Source organism: Ambystoma mexicanum, chromosome 2p (genome assembly GCF_040938575.1).
Source record: "Ambystoma mexicanum isolate Mex_15411 chromosome 2p, UKY_AmexF1_1, whole genome shotgun sequence".
Taxonomy (NCBI): Eukaryota; Metazoa; Chordata; class Amphibia; order Caudata; family Ambystomatidae; genus Ambystoma; species Ambystoma mexicanum.
In genome coordinates, this window is record NC_090923.1 from 978,229,864 (window position 1) to 978,248,510 (window position 18,647).

Genomic DNA, 18,647 nt, shown 5'->3' on the forward strand with positions numbered 1-18,647 from the left:
TTGAGCAGGGCCAAACGCACGGGGAAGCAGCTATTCCAGGACGGCAGTTCAAACGGAGGGGAAAGGTGAGGAGACCGGAATGGACGACAAGGAGGGAATTGCCCTTGCCCTTTTTGACCAGACCCTCGAAAGGAATCATAAGACCAGGAACTACAGCTTGCGTGTGGTATAACAGATATCAACGGTGCACAAGACCCTTCCGCACTGATAACCATGGCGGGGAGACGCGCTGTTAAGACGTTTTTCTGAACTCTGACCTGGTGGGCATAGGTTCAGAAGGCCAGGCTAGTTTCTTGGAACAGGGTACCCTTCTGGACAAGCCAGACCAATCAAGGTAGCATTGGTGGCGGTCAAGACTATGTCTCAGGAGGGGTGAGGGTGACTAAAAGACCTCAAGGAGCACACAGAGTAAAGGACACTTACAAATTACTCCCAGTCAGGTGTAGATATATTAAAAATACAAATACATTTATTTCAAGGCCTTTGAGTTTCAACACACAACTAAAATCACAGTAATTCTTCTAAGCCAACACCACAATCCCATCAATATACAAGAGCAATTGGGTCTAAAGGTTAATGCACGGAATGGGTCCACAACCTACAAGGGGAAGGAAACGGGCAGTGCAAATAGTCTTTAGTCCCTTCTGCATCAAACACAATCCTAACTGAAGGGCAGTCCAATCCCTAAGAAGAGTGGAGCCTATTGCTCAAATGTACTTGCAATGCTGGCGCAGGTAATGCAGATGGGCAAAACGGGGTCTCTTGAAGGGTCTGTAGCAGCTCGGGAAGGTTGGTGAAGTAATGCAGAATAAGTTCCCACTATTCGTGGAGGGTCTTCCCAACAGGGCATAGCAGGTTCCAGAGTTTGGCAATAGTTTGCTAGTTCACACTAGCAGTGGAAAGGAGAGGAGCCCTCAGGGGACTCTCATCTGTAAAAATGGATAAATGTGCTAGGGGACACTGGTAAGGGTTGCAATTACTCACTGACCCCCAGCGCACTCCGGACCAAACTTCGGCAGTCGACTTCATTTCGGTTGCAGGTTCAAATGCGGAAATCTCGTGGCTCTGCGGCTTTCAGCGATGAAGATACAGTGTTGATTCCCAAACGGGACAGTGGTGATTTCTCCGCTCCTGGTGGATTGATCAGGCCATTTCCACTGTAGCAGGCTTCCAGGCACAGAGGACCACAGCGGCAATGAACTTGCAAAGTTCGTCACCACGGCTGGACGACATGGTAACCGCGTATACTCTGGTTCGGGAGCACTCACTTTACTCCAGACCTGGGAACACCAAGTGTATGAAATTCGGTGTGAGAGTGCCATGAACACAGAGCTTGCGATGTACCAAGTTTCAACTACCTCCTCGAAACGGCAGCGGTATCAGGGTAAAGATCCTGCGCAAGTTGGTCAGTCCACTGGTTGGCCCAGAGACACTTCCGAAAAGGCTTACTTGCATGAAGGTGCCGAGAATAGTTGGTCCCACTATTCTAATGGGTCGAAGCGTCTTTGCAGACCTTCTAGTATGACAAGATACAGATGGGTCCAGCGGGACGACAGTGGGCTCAGGGTGCCAAACCTTCCAGCGGGTCACCAGCAGTTCCTCTACTCAACTTCTTAGTTTCAGGATACTAAGATCCTATCTTTTGTTAAGTGAGAACTCCAGAGATCAACAAGGTATCGGCATTTTGACCTTTCTCTTATCCAAAATCTCCTTCGCCCCAAAATGAAGAGGACCCAATGGGAGAGCTGCTCACATACAGGCATACTATACGTGGACTAGTCATGGACCACGATGGTCCCAGCCATTCACAGCACACCAGACTCTCTGGCACCCAGGATGTGTATTTGAACTAGACAGTCCAGCCCACATCCTGGGGGTGGACACTCAAGGCATGTAGAAGCCCGCGAAAGCTTGGCGCTTTGTGGGGAAATGTATGCTCAAATAAGGACTGACCCGGGTCGACTCGACTTGGGGAAGGTGAAGGGGCAAGATGGCCAAAGGACAGGACAAAGAACCTTGTGGCGTGGCCATTTTGGAGCAAGGCCACTAACTGTGCCAAACACGGAAACAGCGGTTTACCTGGCAGGAAAAGGTCAAAAATACACAAAACGATAAGCTGCCACCAGCCCTGTGTAAGGCACATCTGCACTTCTCTTAAAAAATCCTTGGAGAGTAACTAGGGCCTTTAGAAATGACAGGAAGACCCAAGTGCACTGTATTGTAAGGTACTTTGTGCACTTGCAACATGTTGCATAAAAGTTGCAACATTGACATGGACTAAAGGAAACAGTCTCCTAGTGCTGACTGTCTTTAAGGGCATGTCAGTTTCCCCATAACAAAGTGAGCGAAAAGCCCAGGGGAGTGCAGCTGAAGGCTGTGCTCCTCTGGTAAAGTCAGACTATGATGTTTAAACAAAGCAAAATGTTGGGGGGGGTGTACACAACTGGAGGGCAAAATTACACATGGAATGGAAATCTTTCCTAACACACGCTTGCTACTGTGGTACTGTCCTTGACGCCTAAAATGAGAACCACAAAGGAGTTCAACACAGCCGGTGAGTCGGAGGGAGAACCAATGGTAAACCGTATTGTGTTGAGCGAAAGTTGAAAACGGCAACATGAAGGAAATTGAAAGAACTTATGAACAAAAGAACTGGTACTGAAATTTTAAAGTACAGGAAAAGACCAGCTGAAGAGTAGTCCATGTGATAACTGATTTGTGTTATTTTTGAGGATTTGTATTGTCTAGAATGTGCTATTAACATACTTTTGCTATTTGCACTTTCTAATCACCATTGGGCGACTGTTAGCTCCCCTTTGGAGTGATCTCTTTCACTCTTCTCTGGTTACCCACCAGCCTCCTTTTGTGTTGATATTCAGAATTATTGAGATTGATTAATTTCTGATGATTCGTCGTAGAGGCTCATGATTGGTACCAGCACTTTACCACTGTATGCACTTTATTCATTAAATGGTATGATTGAACTTGTTACATTGCACAAGTATTGTAAACTATTTAATCTTTTTTAATGTATTGAAATAAATTATATTTCCACTAATATGTCATTCTGTATTATTATGTGTTGACTTCTGTATGGTGATCTGGTTAGTGACCAGGAGCATGGTCTCCAGTTTTGTTATGGTGGGACGATGCGCTTGAAGTAAATATGTATTTTGTTTCCGTGACTTGACCTCTGTCTACGAAGAGTAGTCCAGCGCCACGGGGGCACTCAATCAAGAAATAGAGAGTTATGGTCTTCATGCAAGGCTCAAGCCAAATCCCTTGTAGAATCGAAAGTCCTTAAACCATTACCAAAGTTTTGATATTGTGAAATGGGCGTTTGTGCCCGGCTGAGGGAAACGCTGTATGAGCAGTGGATGTGTGAAGCCTAACTGGGGCTAAAAGAAAGCCTGACTGGAGGCTGGAATAAGCCAAGGGAAGTGAATCCCGCAGTGTGTTACAACTAAGTGAACTCTGTTAAACTGGCAAATGTGAACCTGGCTGAGGGATACCTGCGAATGAGAGCAAAATGTAACACCATGTAAGCATTGTGGTGACGAGTGTGAACCCGGCTGACGGATGTCTGCAGTGAACAGTTGTCTAAAAAGACATTGAGACTCTTGAATAGTGGAAGTTGCTGATATCTTGAACACATGACCGTAGTGAACCTGACTGAGGGAGGGCAACACTGCAAAAGGATCGGAGCCTGGTTAAGGGGGATCCACGGGTGAAGGGAAATCACCTGACGGGAAGATTACTGAAAGGAACATTTGTTCTGTTTTTTATAGTACATTAGGCCCTCTGAGGTAAGAGACCTGGTGTCAAAGAGACTTGGCCACAGAAGGCCCTGATATTTTGGAAACTAACTGTAACCTTGTGCTGGAGAAGCCCAGAGGTGTGCTGTGCTCAGGATTCCCACCTTGTCCCATGATAAAAATGTGGGGAAGGGAGACCCCAGTAATACCATCCTGACTTATCATTTTGTGAACACTTCTTTTTTTGCTGCTGAACATTATCCCACACTATTTTGTAACTTACCGGTAAGGATTGGCAGTAGATTTTACTTTAGTGGAGGCCCTTTCCACCAAGACTGTCTTATTATTATTTGATGTTCGTAGCTGGCTCCCATCTTAGATTTGTGTTTAGATTAGGTGTTTTTCTCACCCATTATACAGTTTAATAAAGACCCTTTAACTGTGATCACTTGTCTGTCTTTACTGTTGCCACCTATGAGAGGTGTCTCCCTAGCTATTCCCCGGGGATTCGTCATCGAGGTGGCCAGGACACGGCCATTGCTATTAAATCCAGTTCCTGGGGATGGACCAGTGAGGGAGGATCACTTTTACCTGGATGGGGGGGTCCTCAGGGAGTGAGGCACCGACTGGTGAAATGCAGTATCCCCCTTCCTTCAATACCTCTTCCCCATCCTACCACATAGGACATTTGAAAACACTGCTCCCCTCCCCCCTTCCTAACACGAACACTTTCGCACAACCGACTAACACCAGAGCCGTTTACTTGACATGTCTCAATACAAGGGTCAGGCAAAGTCGGTCAGTTGACAAAAATTATGCACAGCGGACGGCCCTTTCCCTTCCCCACAGGGATAAAGGGTGGAGCAAGAGAGCACAGTACGAGCGAGGCAGACCGCACAACGAGATAGCTATCCGGCATTTAAAGAGGAGGAGAAAGGCGGCAAATATCAAGAGGCTGACAAGAAGAGACGAGACTTTGCACTTTTTGACAAAACCCAGCAAACCCTCAGCTGAAAGAAACTTAAGAAAAAGGACAATAGCCCAAGTGTGCTGCAACAGATGTCAATGGTACACGGAGCATATTGACGCCAATAAGCCTGAGCGAGGGAGACTCCTGCTTCCGTGGTACCGGCCTTGCTCCAGTAAAGAGGCGTGCCAAGCTGTTCATCACAGCTGGTGAGTCGAGGAGCAAGCCGATAAGAACCAGGCTGTGGTGAATGAAAAACCTGTTACATTGTGAATGGGAGACCAGTTGCAAAAGGGGATAGTTATCACGTGGGTGCTGCTCTGAGAAACCCTGATCAATCCCTGTCTGTGTGAAACTACAGATACTAGAAGGCCGTAGGAGAGCCACCAAGATAGGTCAAAGTGGTCATACAGGAGGTCAAGCAAAATCCCTGTACAGTCGAAAGCCTTTAATATAAGAATTATAATGGAAGTAAGGGAAGTGACTCCCGTGAACATTGAAAGTATAAGTGTTGTGTCTTACCAGTTCTGGACGGGAATATGTTCCCTGAAGACTGAAGAACACCAATCGCAATACGCCAAATAATCTGAGCAGTCCAAACCCAGGTCTCCTCAGCATGAGTGAGTTCTTCCTCTTAATATCCCCCTCTACCGTTGAGTAATGCGGGTCAGAGGAGCTCATTAAGCGAAAGAGCGGGGAACACACGTGCCGCCACGAACCCAGGCTGTAAAATAAGGAACACAGATTAGTATTTAGCCAGACCAGTCATAAACAAATCAATAAGGCCAGTGAATCTGTGCTACCTGTGATGGGCAGACAGGTAGGAAGCTGGGTATCGGGAGTGGCCAGAGACTTAGACCAGTATCTAAAAAGAGGATGAAAGTAAGATATGGGGAGGCAGATATGGAGAAGCTTTCCTAACAAGAGCTATGAAAACCCTTACCGGTGTCCAGGTGACAGGATCCGCAATCCAAGGGAAGTACAAACAATGCAGGAAGTGGGGAAGGTTAGTAGGGGTCTAATCCTGCACGACATGAGGGTCGCACTAGGGTCGGGTTGGTGAACCAGTGTTTTCAGCAGAGCGTCCCTTATGTGCACTTGATGGTACAAACAGAAGTCCTGAACCAAGTGTTTGATGTCTCAGGAGAGCGTCCAAATAAGCAACAGCAAGGTAAGGAAGCAATGGAGGACAAGAAGGCCGATACTGGTCTAATGAGTACTGCGGGGCACAAGTTCCGTGCTCTAGCTCTACCCAAAGTATTGCTGCCATCCACGAGACAGTAGCAAAGCTCACATTGGAACGTGAAAGGAAGAGTGTAATTCCAGAATGACAATGGAGCTGCGTTCAGAGTAGGTAGCAGGTAAAGAGGGGAGGGTAGTGTAATGCAGGAGACTGGAAAGGAACAATGTCATGATCCAAAGCAAAGGTTCAGACAAACGTAAGATGAAGGCAATCCAGGGACAGAACGGAGGTCAGAATCTGAGCTGGGAATCAATGGTACCAAAAACGGCGTGCAGGAGAGTAGTCTGGAAAACATACCACAGGTCAAGGATTCCGAGAGCAAGCTTAAAAAGGCATCCAAATAAATCACTAAGGGCAACCAACTTTAATTAGAAACAGCGGTGGGCATTCAGAGCTGGTTCTTATGGGATGAGTGGGGTCACTGCTGCAGGCGTTGATTCATCAGTGCGGTCAGCTGATCCTAAAGCGTGGCACAGCCTGTTATCGGGAGGCGTGGCTACGGAGCAACGCTTTTGTTTCCAAAACAACTGCCAACCATTGTAGAAGGGAAACGCACTGAATTTCCCCTGCCGGCCCGCAGCAGTGTGAGAACCATGACGAGCACAAGCATGGGGATGCATAGCCCTGACAATAAGTGAATGTGAAGTTGGCAAGAGTAAACCCGGAAGAGGGGAGCTGACTAGAAGGGGGAAAGTCTAAATTCCCAAGAAACACTCTGTTGACCAGAGTGAACCCGGCCGAGGGATGTCCACTGGAACTATTTAAAAAAGACATTAAGATTGTGAAGGTAGGAAAAGCTATAGTGAACCCGGTTAAGGTTCTGTGCCCAGAAGAGGGGGACCCAGGGGTGAAGAACCATGACCCTAAGTGAAACCAAGTAACAAACTTTCATTTTGTTAAAGGAACTTTTGTTTTGTTATTTGAACACATGAGGCCCTCGAAGACAAGAGACTTTCAAGGGAAAAAAGACTTGGCTATCGACGCTCCTGATGAACTGGAACAGAACTGTCGACTAGTGTTGAGGAAGCTCGAGTGTGTGCTGTGCTCCAAGATCCCACCTTACCCTGTGCTCAAAATGTGAGTAAGGAAGGGAGACACAAGCTAGCGCATCCTGACATATTATTTGTGAACACTTCTTTCCTTTCTTGAAAACTACTCCATACCACTTTTTGTATTAGTTATAAGGTTTGCCAAAAGGTTTCTTAGTATAGGCCCTTTTTTATTTGACACAAGGCCACTAGACTGCCTTATTTCCATTTGATGGTCGATGCTGGCTCCCATCTTAGATTTAGGTTTAGTTTAGGCGTTTTTCAACCCTGAAATCATTGTCCAATTAACACCCTTGAAATGTGATCACTTGTCGGTCTTTTCTGTTCCTGCAATGAGTTCCTTACATCATGCACATGGTAAATTGTTCTACTCTAGCTAAATGACATTCAGCAGCCTTAGACCTTGCACCATTTACTGAGTTTGTTAGTCGCACAGTGGTTTTATTGTTCTTGTGTGACACATATTGTGTATTCCTCCGTCCGTAATTGTCTCCTCAGCCTAGCTTTGAATACCCTCATCCGATCAGTTAGGCCTGTGATCACCCACTGCCAAGGTACTCTACACATGGCCTTCTCACAGGCCTTCTCCATTTACTGTTACTTCTTGTCATTGGTCGTTTACTGTGTTATGGATTTTCTAGAGTCCTCAAACCATTGAAGTGGCATTTCAGTCCTGTGACCCATCATTATTGTTCTAAACCATAATCCCATGCACATTTTCATTGTGTAGTTTCCTTATTGTGTCATTTGGTCGCTGAAGAAATAGTTAACGTGCTGTGTTGCAGTAATAGGTTTGGTATCCAGTGATGGACGTAAAAACGCTGTTGGGAGAACAATGTTTTTCTCCCACTATCCAGGATTGTCCCCAGCTAGCTTGAATAACTAGAGCTGTCCTAACACAAATAAATTGGGAGAGCTGTTTTGTGGCATACGAACATTGTTGTCGACACCAATGTTGTTTTCGCTAATAACCATATATTTTGATCCTTGTATGCTATTCCACTGTCTGTTTAGACCTGGCACCTCAAATTAAATTGTCCTGAAATAGTGAACTATGTCCCTGTTTCCTCCCACAGACCAACATCCCGTTTCTGCAGAACGTCCTGAACAATGACCAGTTCTTGAATGGCACGGTGGACACCCAGTTCATAGATGAAAATCCTGACCTCTTCAACCTGCGACCAGGCCAGAATCGAGCCCAGAAGCTTCTTCACTATCTTGGTAAGTTGACCTGCGTTCTCGCCTGCCACACTTAAAGTAGGTCAACTTGCATATACAGGCAGGGTCGCAGTAAGTGGGGGCACTCTCAAGTTAGTACTTTCAGTGCCAGAGCGTTTACATGCATTTTGAGCTCAGGATTATTAACTATGAAAATGTAGAATATACAATGAATGTGATGACTGACCTCTCTGGCTGAGATTTTGTATTATACTAGCACAGAGAATATCCACACATTTATATGTGAAATGCGCTTAGTGGATTTCAGTCCCAACCGGCATCTCCCAATGCAAGCATCAGTGTTGTGTGCTCCGCATCAAAGGATTTCACGCATAGTCCTCGTTGGAATGTCTTTGCGAGTTCCTCTGATAACGTTTTCTGGTTGTTACGTCAAATTGGCTTTTTTTGTACTTTGAACCGTCACTTTATCCATCTTAAAAAGCATTCTTTTCCTTGAAAATGTGTCCCTTGTATTCACTGCAAAGTGCATGTTATCTGGCAAAGGAAAAGGAGAAGATCCTATCTACAGCCGTAGAAGACTGGAGAACTGCAAGCTGGTGACTCCTGCAGTGCTCTAATTGCTGGTTCATGTTGCATTTATAGAATTGTTACTACCTACAAATATAGCAACCTTTCTTTGTTTATATTCTATGGCGTCATCCTTTTGAGAGAAATCAGTAGACCATCTAAAGGCTGAACTTCATCTTCAGCTTCCATTAGAGAGTCTGTTATCAGAGCCAATGGTAATTGGGGTCATTTTCCATATAACGGCATGATGCACCCTACTATGTACAGATCATAACGTGCAGAGGAACTTCTAAAGGAGAAACGCACTGAGCGTTCACCTCCAAAGTGATCCGGAGCAGTCACAGAACTCCTGCTCATACTATATCTGCCAAAAAAGGAGCCCCCATTCCTTTCCCCCTTCCAAACACTGTAGAAAAGACAGGTTCCATCCTCTTTAGATAGCAAGCTATATGAAGTAACTACCATAAGTTAAGTTATCATGTGGGTTTATTGATAGGTCACATAGATAGAATACCGGGACATCCACACACACAGCCAGCCAGTACAGAAAACTACCTGTCAACTGTAGAATCCCAGAAGCCTGACCCTGCCCACGTTCCAGGAACCCTAAAGGTTCTACTAAGAACTCATAGCTCAGGTCATGATACTTCTCCCTCCCTACATAGGGTCCCACAGAAAGCGCAAATCATCCCAATCTCGCATCATAAAACTTCTCCCCCTTACCTTACTAAGAACCAACACCAGCAACCTACTGGTGAAACAACCAACTAAAATCAACCTCGAGCTACAACACCCCCTAGCCGCAACCTTGCAACCATTTCCCCGACCTAAAATACCCCAACATAGCCCGCAAAAACCACCCAGCCACTCGCAACTAGAACAGCACCTCACCGCACTGCCCATACCCCGTATCCAAATTATCCAAATGAGCCAGCAGCTCACTGGCCATGCAACGTCTCAAATTGACCACCCTAAAGCCTTCCTCCAAAAGCCACACAGTACCCCAAACGCCCTATATTTCTTAATATCTTCTGAGAATGTAGTAGGCTTCAGGGAAGCGATACTCGGAGTGAGCCATATCTTCGCAGCACTGTCGTGCCCCAGATGCCATCTTAAGATGTTGGTCCTTAGTCTAGCGTGAGCTGCATGTCATTAACAGCCTTTCCCATTTAGGGCCTCTTCTGGCGAGTCTCAGTAAGAATGTGTGCTGAACGTGTGCTACGTTTTTGGCCATTTAATTTGTGCAGTAAATGTACTCTGTTATAGCAAATAATTTGCTAAGTGTGCAAGATCATTAGCTCTTTTGCTGCAAAATGTCATCACTTGTAAGAACAATCTCAGTGTGTCCTCCTTTGTGGTTTAGCGAGGTGACTACATCAGGCGTTAAATCATAAAATGATGTTGACCCAACAGGAATTGTGCTGCAGCACTTGAACGACAAATGGAAAATGCAAGTTGTTGGAGTCCGCTAAGGGTTCCGCTTGTGTGCACTGTTGTTTGCTGGACCAGTTCTAACTCTTCATTTGTTTATTTCACTAGGTCACGTAATGGTGAATGGTGCGCCCACCCCCATTCCAGTGAAAGCTAAGGCATCCCCCATTGATCCCGCCATTCCGCTTATTCCACTGGGTGAGTACATTGGCCCTTTCTGAAAGGTCTTGTAATGTGTGTGTTCCTGGACTTGTTGTCAAGTAAGTTAGGTGGGCATAAAGAAATAGGTTTGCTGTGAAATCATCCCTTTAATTTAATCTAACACCAATGTTATTGTGAAAATTGTAAAGTCTGTTTTTAAAAAAATATATATTTTTTACAACTTCACTTCCTAATAATGGCCGAAACACGTGTTTGGGGTTGCTGTTGGTACTCTTGTTCAGAGGAGAATTGCCTACCATTTCGGTGCTTGACTACCAATGGGTGGGACACAGACTGATATGTGCATGGAAATTTCTCCTCTGTGGAAAGCATAGTGAGCTAAAGCGTGGTTGAGACCCTCTTGGGGGCCATCCACCCAAGAACAGGTCAATGGGCCGTGTTTGTACCGGTGGAGGGTTTCCCAGACCTTTTTATATAAACCTGTGTTTGCCCTCACTTTGTACAATAATGTGATCGGAAGTCTTTTCAAAACAGAAGAAATAGTGGTTCAACAAAAAGTGGAAACCAAGGTTGGTTTCAAGTGTCTTCTCACCAGTTGTTGCTTAGTTAATGTCACACAAATGAGTTCAATTAACAGGGCTGTTCTTAAGACCTTCTCCACATCACAGGCCCCTTTTAGGTATTCAAACAACCTTCAATGTTTTTGAGTTCCTTGGATTTCCCTTCCCCAAGCTTTGGTTTATTCAAGTTTAAAATACCATGGAAAAAGTAAAACACGGTTCCTTTTGTAAGCTTCTCGGGGTTCTCTTCCCCATGCTTCGATACTTTCAACAGTACAACAAAACTACCAAGTCTCCAACTTGGTTGGGCCTCTTACGGTTCCCTTCCTCAGGCTCAGGACACTTCCAACCTTAAAACACAAAATCACTTATCAGGATGCTTTCTTTGATAGGCCCCATCAGGATTCCTTTCCGCAAGCTTGAGGCCTCTCCCAGCTTTCAAATACACAACATACAATGTCACAATTCTTTGTTGATTTCAACTGGCCATTTTTTATTCAAAACACAAATTCTACTGTAAAGGTTGTGCCTTTTCCTTATTGCCAACCTTTTCCAGATCACATCCTTTCATGGGGTAGAATCAGAGGCTTTTGAAAATCCAGGCTCTTTGCTTTTCCTCGGTGAGACCACTCTGATCCTTTTGCCCCTCTGTTTTCTTGCTGGTTCTTTTTCTACCTCTTCAGATGCTTTCTGCACCTCTTTACTTCTTTCGTTCCCATGCAGACTTGCACTACTTATTCTTTTTTTATCGCGCCCCTAGCACTTGTCCTTTATCATTTCTGTGCTATTTTGCCCCTTCTTTTCTGCTGTCTTTCTATCGTGCCCCTGGCACCTTTCTTTGCCCTTTCTCTGGCCCTTTTTCATTGCGGGCCTTTATCACCCTTGGTTTGCACTTTCTCGTGCCCCTCTCTAGTTGCAGGCCTCTCGCACCCTTGGGCTTCTTTCCTTTCTTTCACCACCTGTTTCAGTCTTTTGGTCGCTCCGATCTACTTTTGTTTGCTTTCTGCTTTACTTGTGCTTGCATCCATGCCATTTGCATTCACGCTATAAATCTGTATACTTTTGCTTTCATCTAGGCTTTCTGCTTTTCTCTGACTTTCTGCTTCGTCCTCAGCAATTCCACTTTCTGCTTCGCTATGGGCTTTCGCTGCACTTTCAACTTTAAAACTTTCCTTTCTTTACAATTCTGTGCTGCTTTTACTGTCTGTGCCTTTCTCCCACTTTGCTCTCATCCCAAATGCCCGCTCCAGACTTTCTCTTACATTCCCCTTAAACTCACTGGGCAGCGTTGCATTGAGGAGATTCCTCCTGCAAGTGCGGGATTTAGGTCAGGGTCTCAACACCTGCCCCTCAGGCACACTTGGGCCCTGCACTAGTCCCAAGGGAATCTCGTGGACCTGGCCTGCTGGGTGCAGGCAGCGCTTCTCTTGCTCCCTGGAAGCACGGCTCCCTCACTACGCTACAGAGCACACACACCGGGCCAGCATCTCTGCACGCTGCTCCTGCTTCTTCCTGCTCCTGGGCTCTCCCGGTACGGACTGCATCCCCAGCTCACTAATTCCTGAGTCTATGACCACACCTTTTTACATTGAACCAATCTGTTAAGTGGAGTCAGGTGTATTTACAATTGAGTGCCTGACCCTGCTTGACTCTATTAGTGGGACAACTTGAGTTCTTTCTAGGGTAGGTTTCCCTACTTTTCCCATGTTATTCCTATGGGTGATCTTTACTGATCTTAGTTGCCTCCTCCTCGTCTATGTATTGTTGAAAATGGGGAGGGGAGATGTGGTGCGATTGTAAACAAACCACAAAAGCTGAGCGAGAGTAAGCTAGGGTGTTTTCTGGACTGGGGGAATACCATGTCTCACACTTGGGTATTCTTCTTCAAATTCCTGTGACCCTCCCTCACTTGTCCACCCCCAGGGTCAGGATCGAAAAGTGATGGCCCTTCCCTGGCCACCTGAATGCAAGAGCCTGAGGGATTGGGTGGGAGAATACCACCCGATTTCTCACAATACCTCGACGTTCTGCCGGTTTAGGGTCAAAGATTTGAATACAAAGGTTCGAATAACCATACTCTCGAAACAAAAGGACCGGAAAAAAAATAACGAATGCACTTTTTTTTGGGAGGAGAGGTGGGTCCCCTGCAAACCCCTGATTTTTGGCCAAAAAACATTATTGTTACCTAAACCAAAAAAAATACATTCATTCTGTCTTTTTGACTTGAATGTATTGCATTTGATCCATTTGTTTTTGAATTAATGACTGGACACCGTTCTACCACAGTTAAAACTCCAGAATGTTGATTCAGATACTGCCAAACCACTGTCAAGAGTAGCCTGGTCCAAGAATGAACTGTGTAAAGTTGAATGTTGGTAACAAATAGTAGGTGAATGGGATGGTACAAATGAGATAAAATGGACAGTATTTTTTATTGTATATGGTTTTAAAAAAAAGCCTTTACAAAACATTTAGATGAAATATACAGAAAACCATGATAATAAAGTCTAAATTAAAACTTCATTCTTGTACACAAGATTAAAAACATTTTGACAGTATATTCTGTGCATCATGCCAGACCAGTTTTAGTCCTAAGAATAAGCTGGGAGTCCAGCATTAAAAAGGAGTTGGAGGGAATGTGTGGGCCATGGGAGGCCAGCAAGCTTTATTGAGTTAATGGGACTATATAATAAAAGTACACGTGTAGTAGCAGACCGGGAGTGGTGAAGGGAGGAGTCTAAAAAAAAAAACTAATGTATTAGTTTACATTCCTATATTGTCATCTGAGGCCTTGAGGAGGCTCCTAGCCGATTCAACGTACAGATGGGATGTAGCCGCTTTCCTTCTTATTGCGGCTATTGGGTTGCCCGGTCGGCCCCAGATTGTGCGACGATCAGAACCTTCAATGAGATAATTCATTTCTATTCTGTTGTGATGATGCAGATGACAAATGGTGATATGCCAAGCTTAATTGCCTATACGTGAATTAGTTAATATGTAAATTGATACCAATCGTTTACTGCATTATGTGAAACATACACATTTATCAAGCAATTTAAAGACGCAACTAGTCTGTACGAGCAAAAACGTGTCATTTACAAATTATAAATTGGATGAAAGCTGTAAAATAGATTAAAGACAGTATAGAAGTGAAATTTAAGCCAGTTATTTTAAATGACCCTTTAGTATATACAAAATATCTAGTAAGATGATACAGCAGGGAAGTTGAACGTGGTTCTTTCAAATCGGGTGATATCAGGTCTGTGCTGAGGCTAAAGTTCATAGCATAACTAAATATCTACAGCACTATAGACTTGAGGTTTATATGGACTAGTAGAGTATTTTACTCATCAGGCTATAGAGTTCGTACACGTTCATTGGTTCTATGTTGTTAAAATGGCAGCCGTAATGGTGAAAAGGCCACATTTTGATGGCTTTTTTGAATGCAGGTAGTTTGGGGATATGTTGGAGTGGCTTTGACTTTTACATTCAACGTGCAAGTCTCCAAAAGGCAGACCCCCATTTGCCTTTTGACATATGGAGGCATTCCAAGGGTAAGAGGTGAAGGGAATCTTAAGATTCATGGCCCCAATCCATGGTTGGCTTTGAAGGTAAAGTAGAGCGTCTTCAAGGCCACTCTGTGCCCCACAGGCAGCCTTGAACACATAGTTAAGTGCTAAGGTTGTCTATATTCGTCCTGAATTCCCATAAGAAATCATTGTAGGCTGCGCCCACTCCAGCAGTTAACTGGTTTTAAGGGAGTAGTTATGCGGTTTCTGTGCTCCATTCTCCAAAAGAGGTGGATTGTTGAGGTCAGAAACTAAGTGCGTACAAAGCCTGAAGTTGCCAGTGGTAAGTACTTGTTTTTTTTTCAAAAGTTTGTGTTTGCTAGTTTTAGGATCATTTGGGTTTCCTTGGCATAGTATTGAGTATGTGGAAAGGGAGGATCCAAACGAGCATGTTCTGGATGCACATGTTTTGATAAAGATGCAGATCCAGAGGATCAGGGCAGGCCTCATTACAATTTGGGCTGTGTAGGAACAAATGGGTGGTAATTTTCTAACTGTCACTTTTTGGGCGATAACAGAATTACAGCTGTTTTGCCCGCACCAATTAACTACAGGTTTGACCTTAAAGTGGAAAATTTTCCTTGGTAAATCTGCCACTTTAATGTAACACATCAATGGAACTGCTGCAGCAGAATTACCACGCGCAGAAATCATCATGGAGTCCTTTGAACTTCAAAATGGGGATTAACACCGCCCTTCCACAACTTGCAATCCCGTGGTAAATCCACAGGACCAAATGGCAGTAACGGTAAGCGAGTTTGGTGGTAAATCAGTGGTAAATCCGTAGAATTATCACCAAACTCACAATGAGACGCAACGTCTGTTAAGGAAGGACATGGTCTGCTCTAGGACAGAATTGCTAATGCTGGAAGACTGTATTAGAGTTTAGAGTGATCAACAGCGTCAGAAGTGGCTGAGAAATGATGAAAGATGCGGGCAGCTGCGTAAGTGGGCTATCCGCTTCGGTCAAATGAATAGAAGGATTGACTCTGTGCTTTGTCTCGATCTAAGACTCGCTGTGAATTACATGAGCTGAAGGTGTGCAACCCTATTACTTCGTTTAGCCATGAATACACCGGTGGCTCTGAAATTGTTAGGACCTCTAGAGGCTAATCCCACTTCTAATTGGAGATTTTCAGAATGCTTCCTTGTATTTATCTTGTTCCTCAGATGATAATCGGTGAAGAAAGTTCATTGGACTGGAAGAGTGATCGTGTGGTTGGAGAACTTGCAGGCAAGGTGGCTGGTGTTTTTGTTTTTGATTCGAGTGTCAAGAGTGAATTAGTTTAAATTAAAGTGAAAGGCTAGAGCGCCACAGAGGGTTTGTGATATGAACTGTAAGTGCCAAAGGATTGCAGATTCCTGAAATTACTTTTTATTTCTCTTTGTGGATTGTAAGCATCTGCTAATCTGTCTGAATGCAGTTTGAATGTTGCTTTTCTGATGGGTGAATGATGTCCTCTTCTGTGTTGTGTCAATGTTTTATTTTCTCTCCATTTCTGTTCCAGAAATGTTGGTTAGTTTTATTAATTCCTTATTGAGCCATGTTCGTTTGTGGAGTATTCTCTTAAAGTTGATAGCCTTTTCTTTAGCGTGTGTGTCGAGTGCTTTAGTTAGCCATGTGCAAAGCCTCAACACCTTTATTATGGACGGTGAAGGCCGAATCTCTAGTCCTAGCCAACAATGGTGAGCATTTTGAGATCCCCTGTAGGAGTTCGCACCAGAGCAACGCATCTCTGATAAAGAGGGAGAGAGGACTATAAAGGAAAGGGCCAAGTGATGAGTCCATTTAACATGCTAATGATAAAGGTGAGCTCAAGATCGGAGGGGCAAGTATGGCGTCCAGTAAATGTCCAACTATTTTTAGCTCCAGACTTCAAGTTAAAACATTTCAGATTTGCAATTAGATTTTCGTTGAGGCAATTTTGAGGCTGTTGGAACCAAACTTTGAAGTCCCCTTGGACACAGAGATTGGGTTGAGATTTCCAATATATAATTAAATATATGATAAGACTGTAAAGTAGGTCTTGATTTCATGCAAATAGTTTGCATGTTCTCTTCCGAATATAGAGCGCAGCCAGGGGACTCTGGCAAATCTCTTTTCTTCTGCCAGTGCTTGTTGGGGGATGTGGTGGTATGCGCATTGCCAGAGCCGCTCATGGAGCTCCTCCACGCGTTATAAATAAGTTGTGGCCAATCACAGGAAACGTAACCATCTGCTCTGCAATTAGTCCATTGAATTTTGTGGCGCGTTCTTAATATTCGCGTTGTTCATGCAAGGTAACCTTCCTGGGCAGTCTTTTACACCTATGCTCCACAGCAATGCTAAGGTAGACGCCCGAAGCAATGTGTGTTGGTAGCTGAAGAATAATTGTAGCTTGAGCTTTGTTCCAGGTAGTGAACGGGTTTCAGGCACATAAGGGTATTTTTGTGTAGCTTGTTGAGCTCACAATAGTTGCATTCTTTGTTCTCATGTGTCCTGCAGAAAACGATAGCATTCAGATTTTGCTTGACTGAAAATGACTGTTTCATAGAAAGGCAGTTGTTGATGTTTGTGTGTTTATTCACTCGGTTCGATTTTGGCTTAATACGTTCCTTAGCTTTATATAATTTCCCAGTCTTTCAGGCAGTTCTCCTTGATGTGTAGCAGTGTTTGCACCCCAGATGCTCTGCAGAGAATCCGCTCCTGGTGGTGGCAGCGCCTTTGCCTCATGTAAATGAAACTGCACCTCTGTGAGGTGGTGCTCTACTCTGCCAAAGCACATTCCTCTGCAATACCTTCGGTGGAGGAAGGGGGCCACAGGCCGTACCGAAGGGGGCAAGAGGTGTGGGAGGGGGATGGGCAGGAAGTACCATTGTAAAATGTTAAGGGCAGATGAGGCCACCTGTTTTTATGTTGCCTCAAGGTCCATACAAGGTATGAAGATGTATATAAGGCGCAAGAGGTAGGGATGAAGGAGCGTGGATGGACCGTGGCTGATCCAAGAGGAGATTGAGGCTGAGTAAGTAGGGGGTAAGGGCAATCTAAGGGGCGTACCGGGGTTCCCTGTTTACCGGCACTTACGTGGCACACTCAACACAAAAGTGGATTGTAGGTTTACATGATTTAACATTTAACCTTGGGGTGACATTCTTTGGGGTATGTTTGACACACGAAAATGGATTCTTTCAGATGTGGCGAAGATTAAATCACCAGCCAGCTGATCCATCATCCCCGCCTCCCCCTTCACTGACTCCAGGGTCCTGGCTTTTAACCCTGGCTCACGGCACATCTGCTGTTTATTTTCATGAATAATTGAGTTTTCTTTGGCCGGAATAGTTATGAAGGATGCTGGTCTGAAAACTGGAAGGATTGGTTCAGAAGGCAGGGCTGGACAGCTGTACTGCACATTTTCCAGGAGGCCTGGCACCTGTCAACGTCGCCGTTCTGCGAGCTATAGCTGTCCTGCCCAGTATCCTCCAAACATTTGCTTCCAAAAGAAAAGAGTTTGAGGTAGACTTTTCGATCAATGTCAAACACTGTGGTCGTTTTGGGACTCTCGCATGCCAAAAGCAGCTCTGTGCCAGCACCTGTTTTCATTGGTTATTCAATGCGTCACCTACAATGGAGCAGTCCATTTGACAAGGTGAGAATTGTGACCGAGTCAGTGGCATGACCCTGCCAAGAAGGATTATGGGCCATCTCAGCCTCGGTTGTGAAGTCTACCAGGTAAATCCAAGGCCTGTCTTGCCCCAAAGCGAGGGCCCCAATCCCTGTCACCTCTTGTACTGACAGTTTGCTTGTATACAGTGCCACCGTCAATCACCCAACACGTTTCTGGTATGATGCTGGCCAGTCTTTCTCCATTTTCTATAGAATACTACATCTCCTAGCAACCGAGGTTTCTCCGAGAAAACGGGAAATTGGAACCACAGCCAACAGTGTCTGTTGGAAAGACTGCTCAGCGACCTTGGAACCGCAACCTACAATGTACCAGACTGGGCCCTGGACACACCACAGAAGCAGCTAACAGTGGAGGGCCACACATACACAACACTCAAGGGACATTTTGCTTACCCGGCGGAGAGACACAAAATTACTCCCCAATCAGATACGAAATGACAGGCGAATGTATCACACAAACTGGGACTTGAACGCCATGATTCAACACTGCGTATTGCAAAA

General features: G+C 44.9%; 1 protein-coding gene across 5 annotated transcripts in view; it reads left to right on the top strand.

The window, feature by feature from the left end:
* The window catches only part of PC (pyruvate carboxylase), a 2,561,538-nt gene that overhangs the window by 2,291,667 nt on the left and 251,224 nt on the right, over window positions 1-18,647 (top strand). For all 5 annotated transcript variants that reach the window (XM_069644789.1, XM_069644792.1, XM_069644793.1 and 2 more), the window contains 2 exons: window positions 8,091-8,235; window positions 10,300-10,389. In XM_069644789.1, coding sequence (XP_069500890.1) covers window positions 8,091-8,235; window positions 10,300-10,389 — 235 coding nt within the window. The remainder of the gene's footprint in view (window positions 1-8,090; window positions 8,236-10,299; window positions 10,390-18,647) is intronic.